Raw genomic sequence first — 11,272 nt, forward strand, 5'->3', positions numbered from 1 at the left:
GTCCTGGTCCTCCCCAATGCCCCTTACGTTTGATGTCCTAGGGAAAATTACATTCTGTTCATACACGATGCCCCCATACGTCCAGATGCCATAGGTAAAATTACGCTCTGATTTCTAACCCGTTGCCATAATGACTATTTATGTCCTGGGATAAATTACGCCCTGATGTCCAGCTGTTGCCAAAAAATTCTTCGAATAATTATACAATTCTGATTCTGCGAATAATTATACAATTCTGCAACACAATTCTTCAAAAAATTCTGCAAAGAATTATACAAATCCTTCCCGATGATTAGAGAGCCGTCTAAATAGATACTAGCCTGCCCAGATTGTAATCTATGTAATCTGAATACCTGTATATTCACCGTTTTACATTGACCTAATGTAAGAAGGTTTTTCGATTCATTTTTACTGAACGAACCAAATTTTGACGGCACCATAGTTTTGACCGTATATTGTGTTATCAAAGTGATAAAGAAAAGCGATTTATTATACATTTATTATATGTGTTAAATAAGAATTAAATTGAGAAAGTGTTGGCTTGCTTTTTCAATGGTAATTACAGAGATAAACTAGCAATCTTATGAATATAATCATTATCTTTAATTATGAGTAAGGTCCCCAATGGAGGAGAATGGGGGAGCCCCCAAGCCTCAGCCCCCTCCCCCCACCAAAAAAAAATATCTGGTCAATGACAATGGAAGTTTCTTGACAAGAATTTATGGTAAATAACGAACCCTAGCCCATAGTAATTAATTTAATTTTGAAAAGAAGGATTTAAAATTAGACAAATAAGGGCAGCTAAAGCAAGTCGCAACTGCTAAAGAGAAAGGTATGGAAAATTACATAAAGTATCGATATAGTTCTTCAAAATGGGGAATATGAATGTTTTGTCATGACAAATTTGTTATTTTCGTTTTGATATTACTTTGTTATCTTATACCACCAAGTCAACAGCAAAATGCAAACACACTTTGACCGAAATGAATTCTCTATTTTGTCTCTGTAATTACTATCTGTTGTTTAACTATTAAATTCCCAAGTAGTTATATTTTCCTGATTGCGCAATCTCCCGGTGAAATATTCAGAGAGACACTGAAAGACTATTAAGGCTTTTTGGAGACACGAGGTAATTCTGAGAATTTGAGGAAAAGCAGTTCAACTAAATATTGAATTAACTATTTGTCTAGTAATACAACTGGATTAAATAAAGAGAATGTGTTACGGGAAGATCAATAAAGGTTTCTACTAGTACTAGAAACTCACCGCAGCAGAAAGCTGTCTGGGGGCCAACAGAGCTATGCACGCTTTTCTTCGATCTCAATCTTTTCAAAGCCTCCCTCTTTACACTCTCCTAGGAAGTTACAATTTCTCTTAAATCTTTCCTGGAAATATCGTCCCAACCCATTTGAGGACGACCTAATTTTAATTGGGCACTAGACGGTTCGCCAAAAAGGACAACCTTTGGCAAACTGTCATCCATAATTCGCAAAACGTGCCCTAGTCATCCCAACCTTTTTCTAATTATAGCCCTAGAAAAGGGGGTTTAACCCCATTTTTCGAACAGCCTACTGTTCGACATACAGTCAGTCAGTTGAGTACCTAACACAATCCGCAGGCAATTTTTCCGGAAAAACAACTATCAAACAATTTGTGGTAACGAACTGTAAGGAAAGAGCGTCGCAACTCAATAATAACCAAAATTCTAAGATACAGAGTCTTGATAAGAATAGATAATTCAAAAGAATTGAATGTTGGGGCTGATTCAAAATATATAAATTTCATTAAGTTTAATGTTACCCATCAAAATTTACGAGCCTGAGCAAATTTGTTCAATTTTTGAAAAAGGTAATAAATACTCCCAAAACATCAACTGATCTTAATGAAAATCACTCCGTCAGATTCAGCCCATTAGAAAACCCTACTGAAGTGGTTTCAAGGTCCTATATACAAAAATGTGAAAGTTTGCATTTTTGCCAGAAGAAAGATCATGGATGCGTGTTATTTATTTTTTTTATGTTTTTCCAGGGGAAATCATATAAAACCACAGATTCCAGAAGATCGGGAGAAGGTTTATTTGATCGGAAATAAAAAGTTCTAAAGCCCTTTTTATGTGACCAAAAGAGATTTAAAGGTAGCTAGTCCCCGTCCCAAGTCTCCTTTTCGCCATGCTCGCCTTATCAAATTTTCGAGATCATTATTTTGTTCAGTATAGCTGAAAGGTTTAAAAACATGCATTTGGAGATAATATTACCCCCTCCCCCAAAGTCCCTGGGCAAAGGGCTGAAAGTTAAAAAATTTATCCATTGTTTACGCATAATATTTTTCAGCGATGATGGAATTGTCAGGAAGGAATTTCATGGCGGATATTTTACACAGGAGGACCTTTCCACGGATGAGTTTAATGTGAGACAAGGGAACTTTTCATGAGGGACGAGCCCTATTTACGGGCATTATTTGAAAAAAGGTCAAAAATAAGATTTGAGAAAAACAAATTTTTCGACTGAAGTTAAGGATCAACTTAAAAACTAAAAAAGAACAAAAATTATTCTGTATTTGAATGAGTTTCTTATTCTAAATAAACGGTCCTTGTGTCTTAAGAGTCGTTCTTAAGAAATATAAATCGCATTAGGGAGGATTTTTCCCTTTCATGAAAAATTCCCTCCCCTTACTAGAAACTCCTCTGTGAAAAATCCTTCCCACGTAAAGTAACCCCTCACCTTCAGAGGAAAATTCCCTCCAGATAATAAACCATGGGTAAATTTTATGACTTAAAGCCCTTTCCCCAGCGGCTTAGGGGGTCATGATATCCCAAAAGGCATAGTTATTGAACCTCTCAACTATGCTGAACAAAATGGCTTTTTCAAACTAATGAATGGACGACTCTGGAGATAAACGGACGTAGGAGGGGGCTATCTGCCAATGCTTTTGGTCACTTAATAGGGGTACGAGAACTGTTAATATTCGATCATATGATCCTCTTTCGGTCTTCTAGGATTATTGGTTCGACACGATTTCCCCTGGGAAAAACAAACAACAACAGCAAAAACAAATTAACACGCAGTTGTGATCTTTCTTCTGGCCAAACATGCAAAACTCCAATTTTTGTATATAGGAGCTTGAAACTTCTTCAGTAGGGTTCTCTGACATGCTGAGTCTGATGGCGTGATTTTCATTCAGAAAGTTTGATATTTTGGGATGTAATTTGATGGTCAAACGCTTCCGCTTGTTATCAAAACCTACTATCTTTATGTTACAACTTAGCTGTATCCTAGTGTACTCTGCAGCCTACTAGTTTTTCTTACTTAACTGAGAACCATCTATATTTCTAGGTTTTTCCAATTAGTGTTATACTAAGTATCTAAAGTTTCTTATTATCTTTGTCATATACCTTACTTATAGGTTTTTTCTGGAGCAGCAACGTGTTTTTACGCCTTTATTGGATTTGACATAATCGCTACGACAGGAGAAGAAGCGTGGCAGCCAAAACGTTCCATCCCCCTCGCTATTATCATATCTCTTGGAATAATATTAACAGCATATGTGAGCTCTTCAGCAATAATAACTTTAATGGGTAAGTGACGATAAAAAATATTTATTAGGAAAATAAAAAAATATGGATAGGAGATTCAAAGCTTTTGATAAATAAAGAATTCATTAATTCCATTACATCGGTCCTAAGAGTAAAGAAATAAACTGGAAAGATTCAACAAATATTTAGTTTGTATAAGCATTCCAGAAATTTCCTCGGGTAGTTTCAAGGTTAGAAAAAACTGTTTTTTCCATGATTACGAGATCCACTGCAACATCGTAAAGAAAGCACTCTAGCTCACGGTAGCCAAAAATTTTACAAAGTGTTTTGAAAAAAAAAATGCTTTTAAGCTTGAATTATTGTTTGACTTAATTTATGTTAGTCTTTGGCTTAATGTAACTCTTCGTTTTTCTTTGAAAAACTTCTGTTGTGGGAAAAGGTTTTTTTAAATGATTTTCGACAATAAAGTGGATTCTTTCCTGACGCTCTAAAGTCTTAGTAATTATATCGATATTTATTCATTTAATTAATTTATATTTTTGTATTTTCCTCCCTCTACCTGAATCATCTCCCCTCCCCTTGGGCCTAGTAAAATATCTATATCTGAATTTGAATAATTCAAGGATTGAACTTTAACTTCCTTTTAACCCACTTTTTGCGATTTCGTCTTTTAAAAATCCAGTTGATAAATGGATACCCTTCATATCAATTTCTATTCAACTGCTGCAGACAAAAAATAAGGACCACTTCTTAAAACGCTATTCAATTACCCACCAGTAACCAGCCGCTTTCCTTTATAATAGTCTCTATTCAGCACAGGTAATTTGTCGCTATTGTATAGTCTCCCCTTTACCGTTTATATTGCACATACTCCCTACATCCTTGGGAACGAATACGTCACCTCATGGCGTTACGACCTTTAAAAGTAGGAATATCATATAAAATTCTTCAATAATGTTAATCGATTAGCTATCTTAGGATTTCCATCTATAGCTTTCTGTTTCGTTTTCAACCAAAATTGTTGTTTTACAGCACAAACGACAGAGAAAGCCACTTTGCTGTCTCACATTATCTTTGCTCAGATGTTAGTTTTGAAACAGAGAGAAGACTGTAAAGGAAGAAACAGGGGAAATTAAATGAAACTTCGTATTTCTATAGTTATTTCTCTTCCAGAGACCAGAAATTTCTCATCCTTCAATTTCAATAATAATTATCGTTCTATAGAGAACAGAAGTGAGAATGTTTTTGAGCTTTCTGAGGTCCTTTGAAGCTTGTATCTTACGTAAAAAAAACAATCCCAGACTATAAGACGAATTGTCTGTTCGTTCGTTGAACAAACAGCTTAACTGCTAAGGCTTCAAACTTCAAATCAAAATAAAACTTTAAGTAACTGGTTGAAAAAAGCTTTGAACCAAACCAAAAACTATGGAAGGGAAAAACTAGACATGATTTATTTGACTTAATTCTCCTGCCAATTTGGAGCCAGTGTCAAAACAGCAAACACCGTCCTCCTCCAGGACATCTGGTTTTGAGCAGGCAAGAATGCATTTTAAAATCTTATTCCTGACTTGCTTTGGAACTGACGTAGACTATCAGTTACTATCAGCTACTATCAGTTCACCTCATTTTTGTACAGCCAAGTGATTGATTCCACAAAGCAGCCACGGGGTATGCTGCTCTATTTGCAGGAAAATGGAATCTGCTTAGCATGTGTCAAGAGACTCGTCAGGATGACAGAATCACATCACCGGTATCCCTATATCTTTTTTTGAATCAGTCTAAGAGAGCGGACAGTAACCCCTTATGGGATCAGTCTAAGAGAACGTACAGTACCCCCTAATTGTGTCAATCTAAATGAGCAGATAGCAGTTTCAAAAGTTAATAAAAAAGTATGTTAGCATAGACCAAACTCAGCTACTTGCTAAATTCTATGTCTTTCAATTGGTGAGTAAGTAAAAAATTAATAAAAAAGCACTTTAGCATAGAACAAACTCAGTTAATTGGTAATTTCCAAGTCTTTTAATTGATGATGGAGTATCAAAAATTAATAAGAAAACTCTTTTGCATAGAACAAACTAAATTACTTGCTAAATTTCAAGTCTTTCAAATGGTGAGTGAGTAACAAAAATTAATAAAAAATGACTTTAGCATAGAACAAACTCAACTACTTGGTAAATTCTATGTCTTTTAATTGATGACTGATTATCAAAATTAATAATAAGCACTTTTGCATAGAACAAACTCAACTACTTGTTATTTTCCAAGTCTTTCAATTGGTGAGTGAGTAACAAAAATTAATAAAAAAGCACTTTAGCATATAACAGACTCAACTACTTGGTATATTCCAAATATTTTTATTGATGACAGAGCATAACAAAATTAATAAGAAAAGCACTTTTGAATAGAACAAACTCAACTACTTGGTAAATTCCAGGTCTTTTAATTGATGACTGAGTATAAAAAATAAGAAAATATATTTGCATAGAATAGACTTAGTTACTTGGTAAATTCCAAGTCTTTTAATTGGTTACTAAGTATATAAAATTAATAAGAAAACACTTTTGCATGGAACAAACTCAGATACTCTGTACATTTCTAAGTCTTTTAATTGGTGACTGAATATAACTAATTAATAAAAAAAGGCACTTTTGCATAGAACAAACTCAACTACTTGGTATATCCTAAGTCTTTCAATTTGTGAGCGAGTATGAAAAATTAATGAAAAAAGCACTTTATCATGGAAAAATCTCAGCTACTTGGTAAATTCCAAGTCTTTTAATTGATGACTGAGTATCGAAAATTAATAAGAAAATACTTTTGTACAGAAATAACTCAACTACTTGGTAAACTCTAAGTCTTTCAATTGGTGAGTGATTAACAAAAAATAATAAAAAGAACTTTAGCATAGAACAAACTCAACTACTTGGTAAATTCCAAGTCTTTCAATTGGTGAGTGAGTAACAAAAGTTAGCAAAAAAGCACTTTAGTACAGAACAAACTGAACTACTTGGTAAATTCCAGGTCTTATAATTGGTGACTGAGTATCAAAATTAATAAGAAAACAATTTTGCATAGAACAAACTCAGCTATTTGGTGAATTTCAAGTCTTTTAATTGATGATTAAGTAACAAAAGTTAATGAAAAAGTACTTTTGCATAGAACAGAGTCAGCTCCGTGGTAAATTCCAAATCTTTTAATCGGTGACTGAATATCAAAAATTTAAAAAAAAAAAGAACTTTTGCATAGAACAAACTCAGCTACTTGGTAAATTCCATGTCTTTTAATTGGTGTGTTAAAACAAACAGCTTAACTGCTTAGGCTTCAAACTTCAAATCAAATTAATAATTTAAGTAACTGGTAGAAAGAAGCTTTGTACCAAACCAAAAACTATGGAAGGGAAAAACTAGACTTGATTGACTTGACTTAATTCTCCTGCCAATTTGGAGCCAGTGTCAAAACAGCAAACACCCTCCTCCTCCAGGACATCTGGTCTTGAACAGGCAAGAATGCATTTTAAAATCTTATTCCTGACTTGCTTAGGAACTGATGTAGACTATCAGTTCACCTCATTTTTGGACAGCCAAGTGATTGATTCCACAGAGGAGCCAAGGGCATGCTGCTCTATTTGCAGGAAAATGGAATCTGCTTAGCATGTGTCAGGAGGTTATTCAGAATGATAGAATCACATTACCGGTGTCCCTCTATCTTTTTTTGAATCAGTCTTAGAGAGCGGAAAATACCGCTTTATTTCGTCAATCTAAGAGAGTGGACAGTACCCTCTTATTGGATAAGTCTAAGAGAGCAGACAGTGCCCCCTTATTGTGTCAATCTAAGAGAGCAGACATGACCCCCTACTGTGTTAATTTTTTTCTTTAGAGCAGGGCACTTCGTATCGAAGAAGTAGTCGTAGAAACTTCGAAAAGGGCTCATTTAATTGCAAATTGGAGTGGCTTGTGCCCTTTTTAATAGTCGAACGCGGTTGGAAGGCGACTAACAACCCTTTAATGCCCACCATTTCCCGAAACACATCAAATCAAAATTTTGAGATAGTCATTCTGTTCAGCGTAGTTGATTTCCAGATAGAAATTATGTTTTTGAGGAGGACAGTCCCGCACAGCCCTTAGGGCAAGGGTTGTAAGTTGTAGTCTGGGGGTATGTAAGGTTTTTCATAAAAGGCGTTGTCATAGAAACTTTAAAAAAGGCTTATTCAATTGGAAATTCAAACGGCTAGTGCCCTTTTTAATAGTCGAAAGTGATTAAAGGGCAACAAACCCGCCTCTAACGCCCACAAATTCCCAATACCCATCTAATCAAAACTTTGAGATAGCCATTTTCTTCAACGTAATTTCAAGTTCTGGAAATTAGGTCTTTGAGGATGACAACCCCCCTACAGCCCTCAGGGTAAGGGTTGTAAATTATGCCCAGGGGGCATAAGGTTTTTATACAAAGCGTTGTCGTAGAAAATTCAAAAAGGACTCATTAAATTGGAAATTGACATGGTTAGTGCCCTTTTTAATAATAAAAAGTGATTAGAAAGCAGCTAGCACCCCTTCCACGCCCACCATTTCCCCAAACACATCCAATAAAGATTTTGAGCCTTCCATTTTGTTCCACGCAGTTCAAAATTCAGGAAATTATACCTTTGAGCAGGACAATCCCCCAACAGTCTTCAGGGCAAGTAGAGAAGAAAGTACCATTTTGCCAACGCCCCCGTACCAAACAGGTTTTTCTGGTAGAACCTTATACTTCTATGGCCCCTCCGTACCATACAGGTTTTTCTGGTAGGTATTCTATTCTACAGGTCATTACACTCTTTGCCAAGAGATTTACGCAATTAATTAAACCTGTATTATAAAACCAGCGCGTCTTGTTTCGAGTTTTATCGGACAAGTTTTTGAAAAGCAGACAGTTTTTTTTTTCTTATTTAGCATTTGCAAAAAAGGGGTAATTAGTGAGTGGAAAATTTTTTAATGCTTTTACAATCGGAGATGTTTGATTAACCTTTGCAAAAAAAAGGGGTAATGGGATTTGTGAATTGGAGGAGATGCCATGATTATGTACTGTATAATACACAAGTGAGGTTTTGGAGCGTATTGTCAATTTAACGAGAAATGACTGAAAAGTGTTTTGAGGGAGATGGGTTGCATGGAGGGTTGAGTTACATGAGAGTTCAGTTAAAGGGGGTACAGTTACACGGGGGTTTTGGTTATACAGGGGTTCAGTCACAAGGGGGCGCAGTACCACGGGGGTAGAGTTAAATGGGGATTGAGTTCCACGAGAGTAGTGCTTTGTCGTGGTTTAGCTTGTCACAGTTTTAAAAGAGATTTACGGGGATTGAGAGACTCAGTTGCCGGATTCTGTGTGGTTTTTCTTTACTTGGTGGTCATTAAAAAAGAGATTTTTGTGTTAAATAAGTAGTTTTTGTATCTTTTAAAAGAGCTTTACGGGGATGGAGGGACTCAGTTGCCTGATTCCGTGGGGTTGTTCTTTACTTGGTTGTCATTAAAAACGAGATTTTTGTGTTAAATAAGTAGTTTTTGTATCTTTTAAAAGAGCTTTACGGGGATTGAGAGACTCAGTTGCCGGATTCCGTGTGGTTTTTCTTTTCTTTGTGGTAATTAAAAATGAAATTTTTTTGTTAAATAAGTATTGTTTTTATATTTTAAAAGAGCTTTAAGGGGTTTGAGAGACTCGGTTGCCTGATTCAGTGTAGTTTTTCTTTACTTGGTGGTCATTTGTTGTATCTTTTAAAAGAGCTTTACAGGGTTTGAGAGACTCAGTTGCCTGATTCCGTGTGGTTTTTCTTTACTTGATGGTGTCCCATTAAAAACGAAATTTTTATGTTAGATAAGTAGTTTTTGTATCTTTTAAAAGAGCTTTACGGGGTTTGAGAGACTCAGTTGCCTGATTCCGTGTGGTTTTTCTTTAATTGAAGGTCATTAAAAACAAAATTTTTATGTTAAATAAGTAGTTTTTGTATCTTTTAAAATAACTTTACGGGGATTGAGAGACTCAGTTGACTGAGTCCTTGTGGTTTTTCGTTACTTGGTGGTCAGTAAAAACGAAGTTTTTGTGTTAAATAAGTAGTTTTTGTATCTTTTAAAAGAGCTTTACGGGGATTGAGAGACTCAGTTGCATGATTCCGTGTGTTTTTTCCTTAGTTGGTAGTCTTTAAAAACAGAAATATTAATGTTAAATAAGAAGTATTTCTATAGTTTAAAAGAGATTTAAGGGGTGTGAGAGACTCGGTTGCCTGATTCCGTGTGCTTTTTCTTTACATGGTGCTCATTAAAAAAGAAAATATTTTGTTAAATAAGTATTTGGTGTATCTTTTAATTTATATATAGGGTGTGTGAGAGACTCAGGGGCCGGATTCCATGTGGTTTTTCTTTACTTGGTGGTCATTAAAAACGAAATTTTTGTGTTAAATAAGTAGTTTTTGTATCTTTTAAAAGAGCTTTAAGGGGTTTGAGAGACCCGGTTGCCTGAGTCCGAGTGGATTTTATGTACTTTGTGTTAATTATAATCGACATTTTTATTTTAAATATTTAGTTTTTTTTTATTTTAACAGTGCATTACGTGGATTTTGAGACTCTTTTGCCGGATTCGCATATTTTCGTCTTTACTTGTTTTTCATGAAAATCGTAATTTTTTTGTTAAATAAGTAGTGTTTTTATATTTTAAAATAGCTTTAACGGGATTGAGAGACTCAGTTGCCGGAGTCCGTGTAGTTTTTCTTTACTTGGTGGTCATTAAAAGTGAAATTTTTGTGTTACATAAGTAGTTTTTGTATCTTTTAAAAGAGCTTTACGGGGTTTGAGAGACTCAGTTGCCTGATTCCGTGTGTTGTTTTTATTTGATTGCTGGTCATTAAAAACTAAAATTTTGTGTTAAATAATCAGTTTTTGTGTCTTATAAAAGAGCTCTACGGGGTTTGAGAGACTCAGTTGCCTGATTCCTGGTGGTTTTTCGTTACTTGGTGGTCAGTAAAAAAGAAGTTTTTGTGTTAAATAATTAGTTTTTGTATCTTTTAAAAGAGCTTTACGGGGATTGAGAGACTCAGTTGCCGGATTCCGTGTGGTTTTTCTTTACTTGGTGGTCATTAAAAACGGAATTTTTGGGTTAAATAAGTAGTTTTTTATCTTTTAAAAGAGCTTTACGGGGATTGAGAGACTCAGTTGCCGGATTCCGTGTGGTTTTTCTTTTCTTGGTGGTCATAAAAAAAGAAATTTTTTTGTTTAATTATTAGTTTTTTTTATACTTTAAAATAGATTTACGGGGTTTGAGAGACTCAGTTGCCTTATTACGTGGGTTTTTTCTTTACTTTGTGATAATTAAAAACGAGATTTTTTTATTAAATAAGTATTTAGTTTATATTTTAAAAGAGTTTTAAAGGGTTTGATAGACTCAGTTGCCTGATTCCGTGTACTTTTTCTTTAATTGGAGGTAATTAAAAATGAAATTTTTGTTTTAAATAAGTAGGTTTTTTATCTTTTAAAATAGCTTTAAGGGGTTTGAGAGACTCGGTTGCCTGATTCCGAGTGGATTTTCGTTACTTGGTGGTCAGTAAAAACGAAATTTTTGTGTTAAATAAGAAGTTTTTGTATCTTTTAAAAGAGCTTTACGGGGCTGGAGAGACTCAGTTGCCGGATTCCGTGTGGTTTTTCTTTACTCGGTGTTTATTAAAAACGAAATTTTTGTGTTAAATAAGTAGTTTTTGTATCTTTTAAAAGAGCTTTA

The 11,272-nt window shown here is 34.7% G+C and overlaps 1 protein-coding gene across 1 annotated transcript in view; it reads left to right on the top strand.

Moving 5' to 3' along the window:
* Positions 1–11,272, top strand: part of LOC148951691 (putative cationic amino acid transporter) — a gene marked incomplete at its 3' end in the record, with an annotated part of 330,385 nt that overhangs the window by 251,490 nt on the left and 67,623 nt on the right. The window contains exon 6 of the mRNA XM_089091193.1: positions 3,403–3,574. Coding sequence (XP_088947319.1) covers positions 3,403–3,574 — 172 coding nt within the window. The remainder of the gene's footprint in view (positions 1–3,402; positions 3,575–11,272) is intronic.

This window comes from Artemia sp. Qi Xiang Cuo, chromosome 6, assembly GCF_049724085.1.
Source record: "Artemia sp. Qi Xiang Cuo chromosome 6, ASM4972408v1, whole genome shotgun sequence".
Lineage (NCBI taxonomy): Eukaryota > Metazoa > Arthropoda > Branchiopoda > Anostraca > Artemiidae > Artemia > Artemia sp. Qi Xiang Cuo.